The sequence below is a fragment of the Pagrus pagrus genome (genome assembly GCF_965226575.1).
Source record: "Pagrus pagrus genome assembly, chromosome: 4".
NCBI classification, from domain to species: domain Eukaryota; kingdom Metazoa; phylum Chordata; class Actinopteri; order Spariformes; family Sparidae; genus Pagrus; species Pagrus pagrus.
Window position 1 is genome coordinate 435,001 of NC_140188.1, and position 22,500 is coordinate 457,500.

A 22,500-nucleotide genomic window follows, 5' to 3' on the forward strand; every position below is an offset into this window, starting at 1 on the left:
GCCTGCCTGTCTGTCTGCCTGCCTGTCTCTGCCTGTCTGCCTGCCTGTCTGTCTGTCTGCCTGCCTGTCTCTGCCTGTCTGTCTGCTTGTCTGTCTGTCTGTCTGTCTGTCTGCCTGCCTGTCTCTGCCTGTCTGTCTGCTTGTCTGTCTGTCTGTCTGTCTGCCTGCCTGTCTCTGCCTGTCTGCCTGCCTGTCTGTCTGCTTGTCTGTCTGTCTGTCTGCCTGTCTCTGCCTGTCTGTCTGCCTGCCTGCCTGCCTGTCTGTCTGTCTGTCTGCCTGTCTCTGCCTGTCTGTCTGCCTGCCTGCCTGCCTGTCTGTCTGTCTGTCTGCCTGCCTGCCTGTCTGTCTGTCTGTCTGTCTGCCTGTCTGTCCACCAGAGGGAGCTGCAGCTTCATTAAAGGCTCATTAGTCCAGTTTATTATCTGCATCTGTGACTCAAACAGCAGGTGAACATCTGCTGCAGTACAGATATGATGATTATTAATACTTTACACGGTCACATGTGAACCACATGAATCACAACATGTCCATCATGTCAGACTTCAGGTGATTCCTTCAGCTCTCATGTTTCTGTGATCAATGAGTGCAACATTCAAAACATTGATGAAGTTTGGTTCAATCATTTAATTTATTATCGGTCCTCTGAACATGAGATCATAAATATACGTACACTGAATGTAATCTTTGGTTAATGTCATTTTCACCTCAGTCAGCTGCTTTAGATCTTCATCCACAAACTTCAGATCAAATCAAATTAATTTTATTTATACAGCCTAAAATCACAAACTCACAGTCACTTTGACTCAGAAGGCTTAAAATCTGTACAGTGCCACTGACTCTACCTCTGACTCTACCTGACTCTACCTGACTCTACCTCTGACTCTACCTGACTCTACCTCTGACTCTACCTCTGACTCTACCTCTGATACTCCCTTTCGGCCATGTGTACTATCTGATTTTAACTAAGATGATGTGTGATGATGACTGTCTAATAACATGCCGAAATAAATAAATAAATAAATAAATAAATAAATACTACCTCTGACTCTACCTCTGACTCTACCTCTGACACAACCTGACTCTACCTCTGACACAACCTCTGACTCTACCTCTGACTCTACCTGACACAACCTCTGACTCTACCTCTGACACAACCTGACTCTACCTCTGACACAACCTCTGACTCTACCTCTGACTCTACCTCTGATACTACCTCTGACTCTACCTCTGACTCTACCTCTGATACTACCTCTGACTCTACCTCTGATACTACCTCTGACTCTACCTCTGACACAACCTCTGACTCTACCTCTGACTCTACCTGACTCTACCTCTGACACAACCTCTGACTCTACCTCTGACTCTACCTCTGACTCTACCTCTGACACAACCTGACTCTACCTCTGACACAACCTCTGACTCTACCTCTGACTCTACCTGACACAACCTCTGACTCTACCTCTGACTCTACCTCTGATACTACCTCTGACTCTACCTCTGACTCTACCTCTGACTCTACCTCTGATACTACCTCTGACTCTACCTCTGACTCTACCTCTGATACTACCTCTGACTCTACCTCTGACTCTACCTCTGATACTACCTCTGACTCTACCTCTGACTCTACCTCTGACACAACCTCTGACTCTACCTCTGACTCTACCTGACTCTACCTCTGACACAACCTCTGACTCTACCTCTGACTCTACCTCTGACTCTACCTCTGACACTACCTGACACAACCTCTGACTCTACCTCTGACACAACCTCTGACTCTACCTCTGACACTACCTGACACAACCTCTGACTCTACCTCTGACTCTACCTCTGACACTACCTCTGATACTACCTCTGACTCTACCTGACTCTACCTCTGACTCTACCTGACTCTACCTGACACAACCTCTGACACTACCTCTGACACTACCTCTGACTCTACCTCTGACTCTACCTGACACTACCTCTGACTCTACCTCTGACTCTACCTCTGACTCTACCTGACACTACCTCTGACTCTACCTCTGACTCTACCTGACACTACCTCTGACTCTACCTCTGACTCTACCTGACACTACCTCTGACTCTACCTGACACTACCTCTGACTCTACCTCTGACTCTACCTGACACTACCTCTGACACTACCTCTGACTCTACCTGACACTACCTCTGACACTACCTCTGACTCTACCTGATACTACCTCTGACTCTACCTCTGACTCTACCTCTGACTCTACCTGACACTACCTCTGACTCTACCTCTGACTCTACCTGACACTACCTCTGACTCTACCTGACACTACCTCTGACTCTACCTCTGACTCTACCTGACACTACCTCTGACACTACCTCTGACTCTACCTGACACTACCTCTGACTCTACCTCTGACTCTACCTGACACTACCTCTGACTCTACCTGACACTACCTCTGACTCTACCTCTGACTCTACCTGACACTACCTCTGACTCTACCTGACTCTACCTCTGACTCTACCTGACTCTACCTGACACTACCTCTGACACTACCTCTGACTCTACCTCTGACTCTACCTGACACTACCTCTGACTCTACCTGACTCTACCTGACACTACCTCTGACTCTACCTCTGACTCTACCTCTGACACTACCTCTGACTCTACCTGACTCTACCTGACACTACCTCTGACTCTACCTCTGACTCTACCTGATACTACCTCTGACTCTACCTGATACTACCTCTGACTCTACCTGACTCTACCTGATACTACCTCTGACTCTACCTGACACTACCTCTGACTCTACCTCTGACTCTACCTGATACTACCTCTGACTCTACCTGACACTACCTCTGACTCTACCTCTGACTCTACCTGACACTACCTCTGACACTACCTCTGACTCTACCTCTGACTCTACCTCTGACACCTCCGGAGGTGCATCAGGGGAGCAGTGAAATTTCACCCCTCGCCGCATCTGAGACTTTAACACAGAGGAGGATGTGGAGAAAAGAGGTGCAGGATCAGAGGACGGTGTTAATAGAGCTACTGTGAGCGTCATCTTAAGACCTCGTTCGAGTTCAGCTATCCCACACGACACATATGTGCGTTGGTGGTATAGTGGTTAGCATAGCTGCCTTCCAAGCAGTTGACCCGGGTTCGATTCCCGGCCAACGCAAATCTTTTCAGGGCCGTGACGTGTAAAGATCATCTGTTCTCGTTTACCTTAAAAAACACTTTTATCGAGTTGACTCATTAAACATAGATTTATTACTTACAGACAGTATCTTTTGTAACCGTTATATAACATAACAATATCATGGGATTAGTTTCAGGAAGAAACTAAGAAATATCTAAAAATAATTTTGTTTTGGTTCAGATCTTTTACTTCCGTAAAATAGTGATAATACTACACTAAATAAATAATAAATTAAATCTTACTGAACGTACTGAACTGATATGATCAGTCTGACTCAAACATTGTCCGCCTGCTTTTATTCTGAAAGATATGACAGAGCGGAAGTGATTGTTTCCGACCCGGAAGTGACTCTTTGTGTTGTGGCGCTGATACTTTGTCCGTTATTCAGACGACAGCAGCTTCACTGCTCCTCCTCGCTGCTCCTCCTCGCTGCTCCTCCTCAGCCCGCCGCTCTGTGTCACCTGCACACAGGCTGCTGTTACTGTCCGACATTTTGTGTCTCTTCTGGTGCTCGCTGACTGTTAGCTGTTAGCCGTTAGCCGGCTCTGTTGTGTGTCATGGCGGGTGGAGGCGGCGCGGCTCCTCCGCATGTCGGTGATGTTGAAGAGGACGCGTCGCAGCTGCTGTTTCCTAAAGGTCTGACATCATCACGGTTATTAATGAACTAATGTGAAGCTTTTAATCTTAGTACAGACGCTTATGTGTTCACGTCATCACGTCCACGCTCCGTAACGTCACACTGTGCGTCCTCATGAATGAAACTAACGTTGTTTACCTGGCCTCCTCTCCCTGTCTGTCTTCCCCCTCCGCCTGTCTGTCTGTCCGTCCATCCATGTGTCTCTCTGTCTGTCCTCCTCTCCCTGTCTCTCTCCCTCCCTCCCTGTCTGCCCCTCTGTCTGTCTGTCTGTCTCTCTCCCTCCCTCCCTGTCTGCCCCTCTGTCTGTCTGTCTGTCTCTCTCCCTCCCTCCCTGTCTGCCCCTCTGTCTGTCTATCTGTCTCCCTCCCTCCCTGTCTCTCTGTCTGTCTCTCTCCCTCCGTCCCTGTCTGCCCCTCTGTCTGTCTGTCTCTCTCCCTCCCTCCCTGTCTCTCTGTCTGTCTGTCTCCCTCCCTCCTCTCCCTGTCTGTCCTCCTCTCCCTGTCTGTCTCCCTCCCTCCCTGTCTCTCTGCCTGTCTGTCTCTCTCCCTCCCTGTCTGTCTTTTCGTTGACTCAGAGTTTGAGAACGCAGAGACTCTGCTGAACTCGGAGGTCCACATGCTGCTGGAGCACCGGAAGCAGCAGAACGAGAGCGCAGAGGACGAGCAGGAGCTGTCAGAGGTCTTCATGAAGACTCTGAACTACACGGCCCGATTCAGCCGCTTCAAGAACCGAGAGACCATCACAGCTGTCCGCAGGTCAGAGGTCACCTCGAACCGTCTGGTTCTGTTAGAGTCTCTGTGGTCTGATCCAGATCTGACTGGTCCCCCTTCCTCTCTCTCCTCAGTCTCCTCCTGCAGAAGAAGCTCCACAAGTTTGAGTTGGCTAGTTTAGCAAATCTGTGTCCTGAAGCTGCTGAAGAGGCCAAAGCCCTGATCCCCAGGTGAGTCTGATCACACCTGGTCCACATCACACCTGGTCCACATCACACATGGTCCACATCACACCTGGTCCACACCACACCTGACCCACATCACACATGGTCCACATCACACCTGACCCACATCACACCTGGACCACATCACACCTGACCCACATCACACCTGGACCACATCACACCTGGTCCACACCACACCTGACCCACATCACACCTGGACCACATCACACCTGACCCACATCACACCTGGACCACATCACACCTGACCCACATCACAACACGACTGCAGTGATTGTATTTGGATGATCATTTATTTAATTTAACATGTTTCATGAATCAAACAGCTGAATCTCTCTGGTGTGTGTGTGTGTGTGTGTGTGTGTGTGTGTGTGTTCAGTCTGGAGGGTCGGTTCGAGGACGAGGAGCTGCAGCAGATCCTCGACGACATCCAGACCAAGAGAAGCTTCCAGTACTGAGACCAGGACCAGGTCCTCCTGCTCAGACCAGTTTTCATGTTTTCTTTCTGTCCAGGCGACTGAACTGAACTGATTGATCCTGATCATGTGATCTGATGACATCACAGTGTGTCCTGTTCACGTCACAATAAATTTTGATTCGTCTTTTTTAAAACGTCTCGATTTGATTCTGTCACGTTAGAAACAAACTCCGCCTCCATCGTCTCTGAACCAACTCTGATACGTGTGGATTCATCCGCTGCTGAAAATAGTCCCAACATCTTCTCTACTTCCTGTTTGTTTGATTCAAACTACAGCGACACAGAAACATGAAACTATTTCGAAACCACTGAGCCAGAGACAGGAAGTCAGACTGGACTGAGGGACGGACCAACAGAACAATGAAGACTAAATGTTAATCTAGTCTAACAAACTTCAACTTTCAACTGATAAACTGTCGTGTGTCCGACCCGTTTCACTCATCACTACCTGAGTGAACTGGTCCTTTAAAGAAACCAGCTCTTCAGTAGTGTCATCGGTCTGTTGAGTCCGTCACACGTTGACGACGTACGCTGCTGCTGCAGTGACGTTTGTGTCCTCAGAGTCGTGCAGAACTTCAGGCAGGACTCCGCTGGACGTCCTCACCATCCTCACCGTGTTCCTGCTGAACAGAGTCCTTTCGTAGTCCATCAGCTGCCTCCAGAATCCTGCGTTGAGTCGAATGAACGGTCGCTGCTCCAGAACCACTTCATGAGCCCGACGGAGGCTCAGACCTGAGAATCTGTGAACACAGAACAGATCAGATCCAGGAGCATCAGTACTAGTCAACAACAAGATATTACTGGACTGGCCTGCTGTAGAGGACCAATCAGACTCTCAGGTGAAGGTGCTGTTCACCTCATCAGGTAGGCCATGATCAGAGCTGGGGATCGGCTCCTGCCGGCGCTGCAGTGGACCAGCGTGCTTCCCGTCTGGTTCTTGTGGACCCGTTCTGCCACTGGGTCGAAGTAGTACCTGAGGGGGGCGTGAGGCTGGTCCTGGACGGGGACGTGGAGGACCTGCAGGCCGTCCAGCTGAGGGTACGACACGTCCTCCATGCCGCAGGCGTTAACGATGAGTGTGATGTTCCTGCTGGACAGGATGCTGAGGTTCAGAGCCGAGTCCAGGCCGCTGAGATACAGACCGGGACACACCTGAGACACAGACATCACCTGCTGCAGGGAGGGAAAGCACCTGTGAGACAAGACCGAGGGCTCGGCACCTGTGAGACAAGATGAGGACTCAGCCAACCACTCCCCCTTGAGACCCTTCAGGTGAAGCAGAGCCAGATTCAAGATGTCCGACTCCTGAAGAACGTTGTCGGAAGACGAAGAGAAAACTAACCCTCGAAAAATGCAACAATTATTTGATTATTAAAACAGTTAGTGGCTTTTCTGTTGATCAAAGTGTCGACAGGTGAGTTCAGGTCTCAGTTATTTCACATCAGAGAAATAAACATTTCCTTTAATTATCTGAGATCTCAGCTTCGATCGTCCTCATGTTTTTCTACTTTAATGAGAAAAAGTCAAAATGTAATGTTTCTTCTTTATGTATTTACTTCTATAGTCTGCTGAAATAAATAAAAACCAGTTCATTCTAAAACATTTCATTTTGATATCAGAACCTTTATGAACGTGTTGTCACTATTTCAGAATTCTGATGGGTCGCTCCGTCGCTAAGCAGGTTCAGAAGTATCAAAATGAATAAATTGATGATGATGATGACGATTATTATTGTGACCCAGCTAACGTTTAATATTTATGGAGATTACTGAACTTCATCCTTGATGTTTTTGGACACTCTGCCTTCCTGTTCTGTTTTTATTGAAACGACTGCTTAAAAACTGAAAAACAAATGAACTCACAGGTCCAGAGGTGTGAAGAAGTCCCGAGAGTAGAAATACTCTGTTACACGTTAAAGTACTGCATTTATAATTACAAAAGTATTAACATCAAAAGTTTTAAGAGCACTGATGTGTTTAATGTTGCAGCTGATAAAGACGGAGCTCATTTTAATAACTTTATGTCGCTGAGTATTTTATGAATTCATGACCAGAAATCAACCCAGTTCAATCTGATCGATGATGTGTTAGTTGAAACTGGATCACTGACCTGTAAAGTTACTTCAGTTTTAAAATAAATGTAGTGGAGTACAAAGTACATTTTCCTCCAGGCTGCAGTGGAGTGAAGTATAATGTGTCACTGTCGCCGCTCACATGGTGCGGGTGGTAAAAACATCTGTCAGAAGTGGGATTTGAACCCTCGCCTCCAGAGGAGACTGCGACCTGAACGCGGTGCACCGCTCGGCCTTCCTGACGACAGCTGCTGACTGTATTTATTTACATTCAAATTCAAATGAGCTTTATTGGCATGAACGTTTGAACAATTTTGCCAAAGCATCAGAACATGACTTTCCAAACACGTGGACAGAAGCAGCAGTGGCTCCTTTCTCTCCCAGCAGGTGTTGTGTTTTTTCTATTTCTGAGAGTTTGTGGAAAGTTGTGGTTGTGTGTGATGTTGTGGAGTTGTGTTCTGATGTCTGTGTGTGTCACAGTGCAGCAGGAAGTGTCTGTGTGGACCGAGCCGACACGCCTGTGTTCCTGTGGACTCTGATGCTTCTGCAGATCTCTGTGTGCCGGCTGTCCATTGGGTGTTTGTCCCATTTTTCAAGGTCTTGGTTCATGAGAGGGCCCCACACTTCACTACCATACAACATAACTGGTTCGATTATGGACTGAAATATGCTGATCCAGATGTTGACAGGTGTGTCCATGTTTGAGGTTTTTTTATTGTCCAGAAAGCTCTTCTGTCCTTGTCTCGCAGATCTTTAATGGCCAGGTTGAAGTTTCCCGTGGATGTGATGTTTAGTCCTAAATATGTGTAGCTGTGTGTGTTCTGTGTCCGTAGAGTCCAGGTGGAACCGGTGTTGGTTTCTGACTCTCAGGTCGTTTCTGGAAGACCATGACCTTTGTCTTTTCCAGGTTGACGGTCAGGGCCCAGGTCTGACAGAACTTCTGCAGGTGGTCTAGTTGTTTTGTAGAGCCTCTTTGATGGAGCGAGCAGTATGAGGTCATCTGCAAATAGTAAGCGTTTGACTTCTCTGTCAGAGAGGCTGAGACCAGGGATATCGGACTCTTCAGCCAGTTCGTGGATGTAGATGTTGAACAGGGTGGGGCTCAGACTGCAGCCCTGCTTCACGCCTCTACTTTGGGGGAAGAAGTCTGTTTCCATGGTTCCAGTTTTTACAGCACATTTATTATTTATGTACATTGTTTTGATGATGTCGTAGATTTTTCCTCCAATACCTTTTTCTAATAATTTCAGAAACAGACCATGATGCCCAATTGAGTCGAATGCTTTCTTGAAATCTACAAAACAAGAGAAGATCGTGTTTTTGTTCTATTATTATTCTCGTATTTATTCATCTGTCTGATGAAAAGTGTTAAAGCGGCCTAAAAGTCCAACATGGCGGCTCACTGGATCAAAGATATGTAGTTTAATTAAAACTACAAAGGCAGCGAGTCTCAAAGGATCAATAGTCTGTTCACAGACATGTCCACACACACAAACACGCACACACACACACACTCTCGCACACGCACACAGTGTGTCACATGATAATGAGTCACAGTTAAACAGACTCACTTCCTCTTCACAGACTGACTTCACGCAGGTAAGATCTGCTCTGTTTCTAAACTAGACGGATAAACTCACCTGTGCATGTCGTTGCTGCAGGTCAGTCACAGGATCTGATTACAACAGTTAGTAACTAGATAACTAATAATAACCACACATAAAAACTAAAAACTCGCGATTTATACGGGAGCCTAGCTGCGCCGACAGGTTTAGACCAAACTTCATTCAAAACTATCACTTTAATACTTCCGTCCTCACCCTTGCGTGCTTCTTGGTTAAATCACAGTAGTTCAGGTGTTTCCCGTGAAGAGCGTTTCCTCTCAGGTGTTCGGCCTCCGGCTCGCGTTACAAAGCTCCGGGTCGGGTTGACTCATTCAGTCAACGCCCCTGACTGCGCTCCGTCGAGCTGGGCTTACAGACGACACTGAGCTGGATCAGAACATGTAGTGTGGGTACGCGGTGCTGCTCTGCAGAGTTGATGCCGAACACAAGATCGTCTCCTCACAATGTGATAACCTCACAGCGGCTCAGCTGATGAGTCTGTTGAGCCCACAGGTCGAAGATTTTCTAAATCTGACACTTTCTGTACTGAGTTTGGTGGGAAGTTTCTAGTCGTCCAAGCATTCAGAGATCGTCTATGAATCAGTCTGACAGTCTCAGCTGTTCAGTCCTGATTTAGATTGAGGCTTAAAAAAAACAGTCGGCCACCACTTCCGGCCGCCATTTTACACTTCTTCACAATAAAAGTCCTCACAACCAAATTGTGTTGTGACTCCTAAAAAAAAAGGGGGGGAAATGTCTTCATATCTTAATGTTTTAGAATCGTGATCCATAAACCACTTTCTGTTCTGGTTCTGATGTAGACGACATGAAAATGCAGAATCAGAACAGAGACCAGCTCAGCTCACCAGCAGCTGTCACCATCCCGAAGGTCCGATACCACCCAACCATCCAGATCCAGACACCTGCAGGCGGAGCACGAACCAAAACCGGAAACAGTAGAAACCAGAAGAGCAGACCTGCTCCTGGGTGCCCCGCTCAGACAGAGAAGAAGGCAGTCCAGGAGCAGAGGAGTGTGTAACCCTGGGCTCTATCGCAGTATTTAAGATGTTTCCTCCGACAGGTGTTTTATTCTGAAGTACTGGGCCTCCAGCTGCTGTTACAGAGGCTTCAGGTTGAGTTGACTTAAAACACGATAGTGAGGATTGTTTAAATCTGACACTTTCTGAACTGAGTTTGGTGGGAAGTGTTTAATCGTCAGAAACAAAGATGGTCTATGAATCAGTCTGACAGTATCAACTGTTCAGTCCTGATTCAGACTGAGGCTGAAATAAACCAGCCGCCATTTTACAGTTTTTCACAATAGATGTCCTCACAACCAATACACCATAGGAGCGTCACCAGCAGGGGGCGTCAACGCGACTGAATGTTCACTTTGTTAAAATGTGAAATTTCATTCTGTGGTTTTTGAAAAGTCTTAACTGATCCCGATCCATAAACCAGTTTCTGTTCCTGTTCTGATGTAGACAACATGAAGACGCAGAATCAGAACAGAGACCAGTCCACCTTGAAAGCACCTGCGACGGGTCAGGCCCAGAACACCATCATCATCCCGAAGGTCAAATACCATCCGACCATCCAGATCCAGACACCTGCAGAGGGGGCACGAGCCAAGACCAGAACCAGTCAAAACCAGAAGAGCAGACCTGCTCGGGTGCGCCCCCCTCAGACTGACAGTCAGGCAGTCCAGGAGCAGACGGCTCAGGATGATCCACTTCCTGTTGTGAGACCGCGTCCTGGTGGAGGACCGAAACAGAAATGGAGCGCTCAGAAACCGGTTCAGAGACCTGCTTCAGATCCAGATCCTCCACAAACACCGGGCCAGGACCCTGACAGAGCCCCTCCCACACCAGATCAGATTCCTCTGGGTCTGGGGGTCCAGGTGGACAGGTGTGTTGTGGAGGACGTGGAGGTTCTGACACGTGGACAGAGAACCAATCAGAACTGGTTCACCTGGAGGAAGAACCGGATCACGGCCTCGGTGGCTCACAGCATCGCTCACTGCCGCTTTGTCAACGGCAAGAGCGAGACCCCACCCACCTCCTACCTGGCTGCTGTCACAGGTAGGCCACGCCCCTGACACACCTGAAGTGGTTCTAGTCTTCAGGATCAAACTAACGATCGCTGTCATTATTGATCAACAGGTGAGCGGCCCAGAGTCCAGACCAGAGCCATGAGCTGGGGGGTCGACATGGAGGCCGAGGTGGTCCACAGGTATCAGGTGGGTCAGAGTGGACAGGTGTGTCATATTAATATCAGACCTCATTAGCATATTGATGATGATGATGTCATCTTTCAGAGACTGAAGAGCGCTCAGTCCGGGCACTCGGTCTCGGTTCAGGACTGCGGCCTCTTCATCGACTCTCAGCGGCCCTGGTTGGCTGCGAGTCCTGATGGCATCGTGAAGGACAGCCGGACCGGCCAATGGCTGCTCTGCCTGGAGGTGAAGTGTCCCTACAAACACAGACACAGACGGGTGGAGGACGCCTGCAGGGACGACCCCGCCTTCTGTCTGCAGATACAGGAGCAGGACGGACGGGTAAAACATCCACAACTGTCTGTCCTCTGCTTGTTTTCAATGGCTGTGTCCCAATTCAGGGGCTGCATCCTTCGAAGGCCGTGTCAACCGTTGTTAATGGGACGGTCCAGCCTTCGGAGATTTCGTGGTTGCGTCACCAGATGTTCCCGCCCCTTACGTCACGATTTCTGCCGCCCAGGCCCACGAAAGTGACGATCTACACCACTTGATGTCGCCATTTTCTTTCTTTCTTTCCTTCTTCTGTTTTCGGGTGCACAAAGGATCTTGGGATATGGGAGGCTGCGAAGGATAGTAGCGGTGCGTCCTCCAAAAAGAGGGAAAAGAAGGCTGCATTTGAAGGAGCCTTCGAATTGGGACGGCCTTCGCGCAGCGTTGTAACGTAATTGGCCTTCAAAGGATGCAGACCCTGAATAGGGACACAGCCAATGTCCTTGATATCTGGTCCGTCTTTCTTCCTGTTCTCCATTGTCAGTGGTCCTCTCCTCTTCTTTATTGTCCTCTCCTCTTATCTCTTCTTGTCTCTATCGTCCTCACTTCTTGTCTCTAATATCCTCTCCATGTTTCTAACGTCCTCTCTGTCCCAGGCTCCGGTCTACAGTCTGAAGACGTCTCACAGTTACTTCACACAGATCCAGGTCCAGCTGGCGGTGACAGGGCTGCAGCAGGCCGACCTTGTTGTCTTCACTCTGAAGGAGACGGCCATCGTCCCGGTGACCTTTGACCCCGACCTGTGGGAGGAGACGGTGTCCAAACTGGAGATGTTTTACAGGGACGCCATCCTGCCTCACCTGAGACAGAAGAGACTGCAGGACACAGCAGCAGGCTGGACACCAGAGCTGTAGAGACAGACCGGACTGAGGAGTGATCAGAGGAGAGGACTTTCTGTCTCATGTTCCTCAGGACGGACGGGACGATGTCCCTGTACCATCCTGTAGTTGGGACAAACCAGATGTGTCTTCTTAATAATGGCAGCTGTCTCTGGGTTTCCTCACAGTATTTCTCCTGTTTAAACTTTAAACTCAACAGTATCGGGTCATTTCAAACGTCGGGTCAACAGAGGCTGCAGGTCGAGCTGACGTCAGCTTCCTGAATCATAAACGTGGTTCTGTTTTAACCTGGCTGGATCACCATGGTAACCAGGTGATGTTCAGAGTTTCTGCTAGAAGTTGACTCCACCGATCAGCTGAGAGACTCGTTACACACACGTGAACTTGTTACACTGTTACATTAAATCAAAGCCGTGCAGCTACAGCAGCTGTTGTAAAGAGTCGACTCACCTCCTCTCACCTTGTTAACCCACGTGTCACGTTGTGCTTTTTCTCCACAGGAACAACATGTTTTATTTGACTTTTATCTGCTCGGCCCGGCTCGTCTCGCTCTGACAGAACTTTATGTAGTTTGAAGAGTTCGCTGCACGTTTATCCATTAAAAGTTCTGTGTGACGTTTACTGGTCTACACAATGTGTCGTGTCCTTTAAACCCTGACGTGTGGTTTATTTCAGTTAATACAACAAACTGATTATATTCTGTTGGTGTTCATCACAGATGATAATCAATCAATAAAGATCATTTAGTTTGGCTGACTAACCTCAGTGTGTCCTTTATTATTCTTGAATCTAGTTTGTGATTATCATCTTTAAATCTTCAGGATGGAGGTTTGTGTTTCAGAGCTCCAGATGTTGAGGCTGTCACATTAGAAGTTAACGGGTCAGAACACGCTGACGGCTAAAATGAACGTATTCACGTCCACATTTACACAATAAGCAGATTCCTGCTGCATTTCTGCCTTATTTGCAGCAAAAGTGTTCCTTCTCCTCAGAAAAGACCTTTCTAGCGGAAGTTATGCCCAAGAACATCAGAACTGTCAGAACAAGACAAGAAACTCGATATCAGAACCAAATGAGCTACAGACCTGAAATATCTTCAATCAGGACCTCTGATGAGTCTTGTTCCTGCCCACACATCATCAGGTCATCACTCAACAAATTCCATGCAAAAAGGCATCTGTCTAGCAGGAGTTATGCCCAGAAATGTCAAAATGTCCCAAAAAACATCAAAAGTGACTCAGTGATTCATCACAAGTCCTGAAAAGTCTCCAGCTGTCCCAGAGTTATTATGTCTTGTTTGAGTTTTCTTGTCTCACCGTTGCTTCTGGTGTTTTTTGAAGCGTGTTGTGTGTTTTTGGCCTTCAGTAGGTTAAAGTAGAAGTTTCCTTTCACTTTGAGCAGAAGAAGAGTCAAATGAAGCCACAGAGGATTAACAGAGGAGCAGCCAGCACACACCTTCAAATCCTGTAGTGTAACAGCGTTACCAGGTGTGGACACGTCTCTGACAGAGAACTGAGAGCGAGAGCGAATAACAACAGCTCAAAGCTTTCAGACTTGGTTCATATCCGGCAGATCATAACTCACAAGTAAACAACATGTTTTAGGAAAGAGGGCTGTCATTGGCCAGAAGAGTAATTTCTTCTTCATGGGAAAAGACTAACAGGGCGAGTACAGTGAAAAGATTTCTGAATTATCTACGACAACAATGACGTGAAGTCTCAGAGACAGTTTCTCACTGAACACAATCACCATCATATGATCCTCAGCCACAGTTTGTCTTAGAGGAGGGCTGGATTATGTGTCTGTGCATACATACTATTATATATATATGATATATATATATATATATATATATATTTGTGTCCGAGAAGTTGATTTTAAAGCTAGTAGACATTTTTGATTGTTGTAAAACATTTACTTCCTCCTTGTTTCTGTCGCAGCAGCTCTGCTTCTGTCATTAATAATAATAATAATAATAATAATAATAATAATAAACTGATGGATGAACTTTATTAAACCAGGTAAAGAGAGAGTCTGAGCACGTGATCTGATGGTATTTATTCGTCTCTGAATATTAATATAACGTTTGTTTAACGTTTAAGTCCTTTAATCTGAGAAAAGCTCCACGACTCGATGATACAAAACAACACCAGGTTTAAAGTGACGACAGACGGCTGTTTGACTTTAAATAAACTCCAAATCGTTCATGATGACTTCTCCTCTTCCAGAGTTCACTGTGACCTCATTAGGTGAACAACCAATCAGCTCGCAGCACATCATCACCTGAAGCAGGAGTTAGACAGTTCAGAGAAGAAAACGTCCTCCAGTCTGCTCTGACGGCCAGTTGGCTGCTATGACAGGTGTTGTTATGGAGGGGGTGGGGTTTATGTTAGTGGTGGGCGGGTCTGTCAGCAGTGGGTGGGGCCTCACAGGTAACCCTCCTTCTTGAACTGCTCGTGCAAGATGTCTCGGTATTCGTCGAAGCCGCCGTCGATGCGTCGAACTTTCCCAGTTTCACACACCCACAGCTCCTTACACACCAACCGGATCAGACGCTCGTCGTGGGACACCAGGATGACCCCGCCCTGAAACACATGACATCACACACTGAGGAAACACACCTGAGACACACCTCTCCAATTACACAACAGAAACAAGAGGCAGCTTGGAGCTCAAGGAGTTAAGAAACAAAATGTTTGATGATGTCACTGTGATGTCACACACCTTGAACTTGTTGAGAGCTTTAGCCAGAGCCTCAATGGTCTCCATGTCCAGGTGATTGGTCGGCTCGTCCAGGATGTAGAAGTTTGGACTGAAGGACAGACAGACGACATTCATCATCACCATCATCACCACCACCATCATCATCATCACAACCAGCTGAACTCTTACCATGGCATGGTCATCTGTGCGAAGGCCACCCTGCTCTTCTGTCCTCCTGACAGACTGGCGACAGGCCTCGTGGCGAGCTCTCCGGTGATACCGTAACCTCCCAGCTGGTGGCGGTACTCCTCCTCCGTCCGACCTGTGAGACAGAGAGACACAGACACACACACACACACACACACACACACATACATCAGAATCTCTGGGTCACAACACTACATGACTGAGGAGCTTTGTCACATTTCAGTGACTGTTCCCTACACAGAGTAAACTGTTCATTAAATAGAGTAAACTGTTCCCTACACAGAGTAAACTGTTCCCTACGCAGAGTAAACTGTTCATTAAATAGAGTAAACTGTTCCCTACACAGAGTAAACTATTCATTAAATAGAGTAAACTGTTCCCTACACAGAGTAAACTGTTCCCTACACAGAGTAAACTGTTCATTAAATAGAGTAAACTGTTCCCTACACAGAGTAAACTGTTCCCTACGCAGAGTAAACTGTTCATTAAATAGAGTAAACTGTTCCCTACACAGAGTAAACTGTTCATTAAATAGAGTAAACTGTTCCCTACACAGAGTAAACTGTTCATTAAATAGAGTAAACTGTTCCCTACACAGAGTAAACTGTTCCCTACGCAGAGTAAACTGTTCCCTACACAGAGTAAACTGTTCATTAAATAGTTAACTGCTCCCTACACAGAGTAAACTGTTCCCTACGCAGAGTAAACTGTTCCCTACACAGAGTAAACTGTTCATTAAATAGAGTAAACTGTTCCCTACACAGAGTAAACTGTTCATTAAATAGAGTTAACTGTTCCCTACACAGAGTAAACTGTTCCCTACACAGAGTAAACTGTTCATTAAATAGAGTTAACTGTTCCCTACACAGAGTAAACTGTTCATTAAATAGAGTTAACTGTTCCCTACACAGAGTAAACTGTTCCCTACACAGAGTAAGCTGTTCATTAAATAGAGTAAACTGTTCCCTACACAGAGTAAACTGTTCATTAAATAGAGTTAACTGTTCCCTACACAGAGTAAACTGTTCATTAAATAGAGTTAACTGTTCCCTACACAGAGTAAACTGTTCATTAAATAGAGTTAACTGTTCCCTACGCAGAGTAAACTGTTACCTTAACAGAGTACACTATTCCCTAAAGAGCTCATTTAAAGTTTTTTCAAAAGAACCTAAAAAAACGGATTCAACAATTCCTAAACAGAACCTCTTAACAGAATGTAAACCGTTCCCTAAACAGTACAAACAGAAGCTGCTTCCCTGAGGACTGAACTGAGACTCGGTTTGTTATTATTGTTATAGTTGTTGTAGGTTCCTTGATTACCGGGGAACCTGTTGAGAAGCAGCTCCACAGAGCAGACGTTCAGGTCCAGCTGGTCCACGTGATGCTGACTGAAGTAACCGATCTTCAAGCTCCTGATAAGAAATTGAACCAGCAGCAAACAAACTCCAGTTAACAGCAGCTATAAAAACATCTTCACCAAATACGGCTCTATATAGGGTACATGAATGATTACATGTAATGGTATATAAATATCTCTATAACAGTTCCCAAAAAATATAACATACATGCTTCTCTAAAAGTCTGCTCTCTATAAACAGTTTATTACACGTTTCCTATAATCAGAATCTTAACTGCTACTTGCCAACAGCATGTCAATGGTTCCCTATCAGAGATTTATATACAGCTCCCTGTATGAAGCATGTAAATGTTTCTCTGGGAACAGTTCCCTTAACAGCAACACGTCAGGTAAACAACTTGAGGTAACTGCTCTGATTGGTCCGTTGGTCGTCTCACCTGTGAGATTGTCTGACTCCGTTGACCGGCGTCAACTCGCCCATCAGTAGTTTGAGGATGGTCGATTTACCAGCACCGTTTTCACCGACCTGACAGCAAACACAACACGATACGTGAACTCCAAACAGTCCTGATTCTGCATTATTGATCAGGATGATCAGTGATGTTAAGATTATATTTTAATGTTAAAGAAAGTATTTCTCATTAACTTGTGCCTAAACTCTCTGGATCGTAAAGATGTGACTCCACTTAATGTATATTTCTATATCCATATGACATCAATCAGTCACTGATTGGTTGATTTTACTGATGACACGTACGATGCAGATGCGGGAGTCGAGGTCAGCTGACAGGTTGAGTCCAGAGAAGAGCCGCTGGTCTGCAGAGTAATAAAACTCAACTTCGTCCAGCTGCAGGATGGGAGGAGACAACTTCTCAAAGTTATCTGGAAACCTGCAAGAAGAAAAGGATGAAAAAAACAATGAGTAGATGTTTGAGCTGTTGCTGGTGTTAAATATTAAATCCAGGTGTCACTACAGGTGTTATAATCTATCCTCTAAGGACCATTAGTGACTGAAGTTCATCTTCTTACCTTAAAGTGACCTCAGTTTCTTTCTCCAAGGGCTTCAGTTCAGGTCTGCAGAGAAAACAACACATTCAGGGAGGATCGACAGGTACAGGTACAGGACAAAGTAAAGAGACATACCTGACAAACACCTGCAGCTGCTGGGAACAACACCTGTCTGATCAGGTAGATCTGAGTCCAGGTGGACGTTACAGTGACATGTTAAAGTCTAAAACCAACAACAATTAACAGTTTTCTACCAGCAGCACGCAGGTGTGTGTCAGCCCAGGTGTGTCAGGTGTACTAATACTCACAGCTTCTCCAGCAGTTTAAGTTTGCTCTGGACCTGAGCAGCTCTGTTTGCATTGTAACGAAATCTGTCGATAAACACCTGAAACACGAACACATCAGCATCAGTGACACAATGCATTCTGGGAAAACAGCCGCATCATGTGACCCTCATTCCACTAAATGAAGACTGTAGTGCAGTAGTTGTACCTGTATGTGTTGTCTGTACTGCAGTAGTTGTACCTGTATGTGTTGTCTGTAGTGCAGTAGTTGTACCTGTATGTGTTGTCTGTAGTGCAGTAGTTGTACCTGTATGTGTTGTCAGTAGTGCAGTAGTTGTACCTGTATGTGTTGTCTGTAGTGCAGTAGTTGTACCTGTATGCGTTGTCTGTAGTGCAGTAGTTGTACCTGTATGCGTTGTCTGTAGTGCAGTAGTTGTACCTGTATGTGTTGTCTGTAGTGCAGTAGTTGTACCTGTATGTGTTGTCTGTACTGCAGCTGGGCCTCGTACTCTCTGTGCTGGTTCTTCAGTCTGTCTTCTTTGGTTTTAATAAAGTTTTCGTAGTCGCCACGGTAACTGTCCAGCCTCTGGGAGTGCAGGTGGATGATGTCTGTTACCACGGCGTTGAGGAAATTTCTGTCGTGGGAGACGACCAAGATGGTGGACTGCCACGTCTGTGGGAGGAGGTGTTAGTTATGACCTGTTAGCTCTTGGCTAACTGTTCTCATTGTTTTCAATGAGGAATGCTAGCATTAAAGTGAGTCATGTTACAGACCTGCAGGTAGTTCTCCAACCACAGGATGGCTCTGACATCCAACATGTTGGTCGGCTCTGAAACACACACAGGAAGAATACATCAGAATACTACAACAATACTACAACAATACTACTGCTAACACCAGTGTGTATTGTAGTTGTGTCCAGAAGCAGTCACTCACCGTCCAGCAGCAGCAGGTCCGGTCTGGTGAAAACAAACAAACAAAATTAAATCAATGATCTGTTAGTCAGCTGTCAATCATGTGGACTGGAGAACGTGGTCACACACACGTGTACTTGTACACACTCATGTGTAACATGAATAAACAACCATGACTGACTGAAGATGTTTATATGGAAAGAAACAGAAGAATGAAACTCACCGAGCAAACAGAGCGCGAGCCAACGCCAACCTCATCCTCCATCCTCCTGAAAACTCCCTACACACACACACACACACACACACACACACACACAGAGATTAAGATAAAAAATAAACTTATCTCTTTCCTTTCATTACCCCTTACCTATGTGTGTGTGTGTGTGTGTGTGTGTGTGTACTCACTTGGTGGTCTGCTGTTGCATTTTGGGAGAGAATCCGAGACCAGCCAGGATGACGGAGGCTCTGATTGGATGAGACAGATGTCAATCTCAGTCACATCTAGGCTTTCCGCAGATCTGATCAGCTTTATCGGATCGGCCAATATTTTGCATTTTATGCAATTTGTGAGATCGGCTGTCATGTCTTAATTCGCCGATCCGATCAATGACGTCATTGTCGTGCTGAAACTCCCCACAGATGCTCCCGTTGCACAGATTGCAGACGGCCTGTGTCCGACCCGTCCCACCCACTCCGAAGAAGCTCCACACCACCGACACGCTGCCCGAACCCGACAGCTAGTTTTGAGCCCTGTCACGATGTGACGGACAATAAAGTTTTTTGAATCTTGAATCATTAGCTGTCGGATTCAAACAAACACACCGGCAGTGCGGGAGCCCCCAAAGAGAATGAGGCCGACACAACCCAAGCCACCCGCCATCCGTGCAACACTAGAGTACCTTGTGGGGGAGCATCTGCAAAATGCCCCAACACGACAAATTTGATCAGGCACCTGGATTCAAGAAACGGAGCGTGGAAAAAGAGAAACAAACTCCGAAACGGATGCTAAAGCAACTACTTTAGGCAGTACCCGTCCGTATAGCCGTGACAGTGAGAAGGCAAGGGGTGGCACAAGGACACTTATGGAGTTTATCGTGCTGGCCGACCTGCCGTTTAATATTGTGGAGAACCACGCATTTCAATGTTTGCTGGCACACTTTGATGCACCCAGTAAGTTGTTGCGCCCATTATTTCTGTCTCAAGTTATTTTGGTTTTACCTGACTGAACTTTGAACTCATGTCTGGCCAGTCCTTGAATGCCCTCTAGAGGCCATTGATGTTTTACCCTTGCATCTCTGTCAGGTTGGGGGTGCAACGACTAGTCGTTAGTGACGTCAGCGTGTGTGTATCCCGCAGCATGCGATGCCACGCTTAACAATGTTTCACCGTAGCCAATTGAACTAGCTCAGAGTGAGACATCTCACTTTTCCCAACTCGTTGCCGCACTGACAGCACATGCACACTTGTGACCGGGAACAGGAGCAACATGGAAGTGGCTAAAGTGACGCCAACGCAAAATAAAAGGTCCAAAGTTTGTGAACATTTCATCCTGGACACAACAAAGAAAACGGTCACATGCAAAATGTGTAAGATGAAACTCGTGCACCGTGGGGCCACCTCAGCAATGCATGAGCATTTGAAGAGGAAACACATTTTAGAAGACTCAGACGCACCTCGGTCAGATAGTTAGCTCCATGCTAGTAGCTAGCCTATGACTGTATGTGCAGACGGAGATGTCTTGGCGTTATTTTATTGCTTCTGCCACTATAATAAATAAGAGCCATTGTTTTCAATAATTCATAATCTGACTAGTCAACTAGTCGTTACAGTAGTCGATGAATAGTCGTTAATTGCAGCCCTACTGTAGAGCCAATCAGAAAGGCATCTAATCAGATCTGAAGGTCGTCATCAGTGAGGCTGTGTGGTTGCCATAGTTACCGTGCCGGAGCTTTGTCGGCCTCAATCTCCTCCAGCTTGCCGTAGATCTCTGAAAGTCGAACGCTCTCCGTCCCGTCAGCCCTGAGACAAAAACACAAATTCTGACGTCACTACGGTGTCTCCATAGCAACAGCCGCTGAGGCTCATGGGTACTGTAGTGTTAGAACAAACTGAGGGCATAAAGGTTAAACATTTCTACCTGATGACAGAACAAAACCACAGTTAGTCAGTGATGTCACAGTGACATCATCCATCCTTCCTGTGCTGTCATTGGTCGGTGCTTCTAAATCTGAGTGTCTGTGTTCAGAATCTACGTTTTAGGTTCCGTCTTCTTCGTCTCCGTGCACAGAGCTCACATTTTGTATGTGTCGTGTTTTTATCCTGTTTTCTGCCCTTTGACACAAATAAATCAATAAATGAGTCGACTGAACTTTTGACTGATGCTTCGTCATATTCACTCAGTGTGAGTCTGTCTTACATTCCGTTGGCGATGCGAGCGTTGAGCGTCTTCTCCTCTCCCAGCAGCCCCTCCCTCAGCGTGTCGCTCTCCAGAACGCTCTGCAGCGCCGCCGTCTCGTCTCCGGCCACTTCCTGTTCCACATGGAGGATTGAGATGTGAGCCGGGACGCGGAGGTTACGACTCGCCAACATCTTCAACAACGTTGTCTTCCCCAGACCGTTCCGACCAATCAGACCATACCGCCGGCCGAATGCCAGAGACAGCTCCGCCCCCTGCAGCAAACACCTGCAGACAGAAATATATTTGTCTTGTTGATCCTTTTTAAATGAACATTAATTCCTGTGATAAGCTCCGCCCCCTGCTCACCTCTCTCCAAATGACACATCAAAGTTCTCGATGCGGATGTCGTAGCTGCGATTCTTCCCTGATTGGTCGACTCGATTGTCCTTCTTACTGCTGGCCTGACTGGCCGACGCCTCCTCCAGGACTCTGAGAGACAACAGAGGACAGGTGTGTACAGGTGACGACAGGTAAGGACAGGTAAGGACAGGCAAGGACAGGTAAGAAAAGGCGAGGACAGGTGTGTACTGACAGTGGGCTGGAGCCCTTCTGAGAGTCCTTCTCGTTCCTGCGTTCATGTTTGGCTTTCAGCTTCGCCTCGGCCTTCTCCAGTTTCTTTGCGTCCACCGTCTGAAGACACAGACAGGAAGTGATGCGTTTAATTACACTAGTTACATGATCAAAGAGAGGTGAGTCTGGTTTTGTTGTCTTTTTACTTCCTGTCAGCGGCAGCTGTCCTTCGTCCAAACAGGAAGTCATTACAGGGAACATGAGATTTAAAATCTGAGTCCCTAAAAACAGTTAGAGCAGATTTTAAGGGAAACTTGTTTAAATGGACTCACCGTGTTCTGAGCACGTTTCATCATCCAGATCCCCTGAACATCTTGTACTGTAGTGACTGAACACAGAGGAGACGCCGCTCAGTAAAATATTTATTCTGGAAATATCAAATATTACAAGTTACAACACAGAGATAACATCTGTTATCATGTCCGCATGTTTGTTACCGTTGTCTGCAGAGATCTGAGAGAGCTGCACCGGAGCGTCCAACAACATCTGCTTCTGAGAGCCATGATGGTTATTCCTGTTTCAACACACACAACACGTTAGTCCTGTTTCAACACACACACACACACACACACACACACACACACACACACACACACACACACACACACACAACGTTATTCCTGTTTCAACACACACAACACGTTAGTCCTGTTTCAACACACACACACACACACACACACACAAACAACGTTATTCCT

At 46.6% G+C, this 22,500-nt stretch overlaps 4 protein-coding genes across 7 annotated transcripts in view; 2 read left to right on the top strand and 2 right to left on the bottom strand.

Annotated features, from left to right (window-relative positions):
• The first annotated feature begins 3,502 nt into the window (after positions 1 to 3,502).
• polr2d (RNA polymerase II subunit D) lies at positions 3,503 to 5,375 on the top strand. The gene is made up of 4 exons (XM_084351280.1): positions 3,503 to 3,810; positions 4,386 to 4,566; positions 4,656 to 4,751; positions 5,143 to 5,375. Exons 1-4 carry the CDS (start codon positions 3,732 to 3,734, stop codon positions 5,219 to 5,221), a joined length of 435 nt encoding a protein of 144 aa, XP_084207406.1. The 5' UTR covers positions 3,503 to 3,731; the 3' UTR covers positions 5,222 to 5,375.
• A 140-nt stretch (positions 5,376 to 5,515) lies between these two features.
• On the bottom strand, positions 5,516 to 9,548 carry LOC311256330 (dual specificity protein phosphatase 14). Of its 2 annotated transcripts, none has more exons than XM_084351278.1 (3): positions 9,133 to 9,548; positions 6,098 to 8,606; positions 5,516 to 5,981 (listed from the first exon to the last, which is right to left on the bottom strand). In XM_084351278.1, exons 2-3 carry the CDS (start codon positions 6,406 to 6,408, stop codon positions 5,753 to 5,755), a joined length of 540 nt encoding a protein of 179 aa, XP_084207404.1. In that variant the 5' UTR covers positions 6,409 to 8,606; positions 9,133 to 9,548; the 3' UTR covers positions 5,516 to 5,752. The 2 variants fall into 2 exon arrangements, with proteins under 2 accessions (XP_084207404.1, XP_084207403.1); XM_084351277.1 differs by having other exon boundaries at positions 6,098 to 6,414; positions 9,133 to 9,547.
• Positions 8,814 to 13,053, top strand: LOC311256322 (uncharacterized protein). 2 transcript variants are annotated; one of them, XM_084351258.1, is made up of 6 exons: positions 8,814 to 8,911; positions 9,738 to 9,947; positions 10,401 to 10,997; positions 11,079 to 11,155; positions 11,234 to 11,473; positions 12,058 to 13,053. In XM_084351258.1, exons 2-6 carry the CDS (start codon positions 9,743 to 9,745, stop codon positions 12,313 to 12,315), a joined length of 1,377 nt encoding a protein of 458 aa, XP_084207384.1. In that variant the 5' UTR covers positions 8,814 to 8,911; positions 9,738 to 9,742; the 3' UTR covers positions 12,316 to 13,053. The 2 variants fall into 2 exon arrangements, with proteins under 2 accessions (XP_084207384.1, XP_084207385.1); XM_084351259.1 differs by lacking the exon at positions 9,738 to 9,947.
• Positions 13,054 to 14,341: 1,288 nt separating this feature from the next.
• abcf3 (ATP-binding cassette, sub-family F (GCN20), member 3) overlaps positions 14,342 to 22,500 on the bottom strand; it is a 10,343-nt gene continuing 2,184 nt past the window's right edge. For both annotated transcript variants that reach the window (XM_084351249.1, XM_084351250.1), the window contains exons 3-21: positions 22,240 to 22,316; positions 22,075 to 22,130; positions 21,765 to 21,862; positions 21,539 to 21,661; positions 21,191 to 21,457; positions 20,713 to 20,793; positions 19,180 to 19,239; positions 18,998 to 19,054; positions 18,797 to 18,819; positions 18,634 to 18,689; positions 18,332 to 18,532; positions 17,884 to 17,960; positions 17,597 to 17,641; positions 17,325 to 17,457; positions 17,005 to 17,093; positions 16,531 to 16,622; positions 15,193 to 15,325; positions 15,025 to 15,112; positions 14,342 to 14,885 (exon numbers count right to left, since the gene is read on the bottom strand). In XM_084351249.1, the coding sequence (XP_084207375.1) occupies positions 14,727 to 14,885; positions 15,025 to 15,112; positions 15,193 to 15,325; positions 16,531 to 16,622; positions 17,005 to 17,093; positions 17,325 to 17,457; positions 17,597 to 17,641; positions 17,884 to 17,960; positions 18,332 to 18,532; positions 18,634 to 18,689; positions 18,797 to 18,819; positions 18,998 to 19,054; positions 19,180 to 19,239; positions 20,713 to 20,793; positions 21,191 to 21,457; positions 21,539 to 21,661; positions 21,765 to 21,862; positions 22,075 to 22,130; positions 22,240 to 22,316 (1,915 nt within the window). In that variant the 3' untranslated portion in view covers positions 14,342 to 14,726. The remainder of the gene's footprint in view (positions 14,886 to 15,024; positions 15,113 to 15,192; positions 15,326 to 16,530; positions 16,623 to 17,004; positions 17,094 to 17,324; positions 17,458 to 17,596; positions 17,642 to 17,883; positions 17,961 to 18,331; positions 18,533 to 18,633; positions 18,690 to 18,796; positions 18,820 to 18,997; positions 19,055 to 19,179; positions 19,240 to 20,712; positions 20,794 to 21,190; positions 21,458 to 21,538; positions 21,662 to 21,764; positions 21,863 to 22,074; positions 22,131 to 22,239; positions 22,317 to 22,500) is intronic.

Excerpts from the sequence above, each read along its gene's own strand:
- polr2d (XM_084351280.1), top strand. The coding sequence starts at position 3,732 with ATGGCGGGTGGAGGCGGCGCGGCTCCTCCGCATGTCGGTGATGTTGAA. Across the intron at positions 4,567-4,655 it reads ACCATCACAGCTGTCCGCAG|TCTCCTCCTGCAGAAGAAGC; the intron begins GTCAGAGGTCAC and ends CTCTCTCCTCAG. Across the intron at positions 4,752-5,142 it reads GCCAAAGCCCTGATCCCCAG|TCTGGAGGGTCGGTTCGAGG; the intron begins GTGAGTCTGATC and ends GTGTGTGTTCAG.
- LOC311256330 (XM_084351278.1), bottom strand. The coding sequence starts at position 6,408 with ATGTCTGTGTCTCAGGTGTGTCCCGGTCTGTATCTCAGCGGCCTGGAC. Across the intron at positions 5,982-6,097 it reads ATCATGGCCTACCTGATGAG|ATTCTCAGGTCTGAGCCTCC; the intron begins GTGAACAGCACC and ends CTGTGTTCACAG.
- LOC311256322 (XM_084351258.1), top strand. The coding sequence starts at position 9,743 with ATGAAAATGCAGAATCAGAACAGAGACCAGCTCAGCTCACCAGCAGCT. Across the intron at positions 9,948-10,400 it reads GGCAGTCCAGGAGCAGAGGA|ACAACATGAAGACGCAGAAT; the intron begins GTGTGTAACCCT and ends GTTCTGATGTAG. Across the intron at positions 11,156-11,233 it reads AGGTGGTCCACAGGTATCAG|AGACTGAAGAGCGCTCAGTC; the intron begins GTGGGTCAGAGT and ends GTCATCTTTCAG.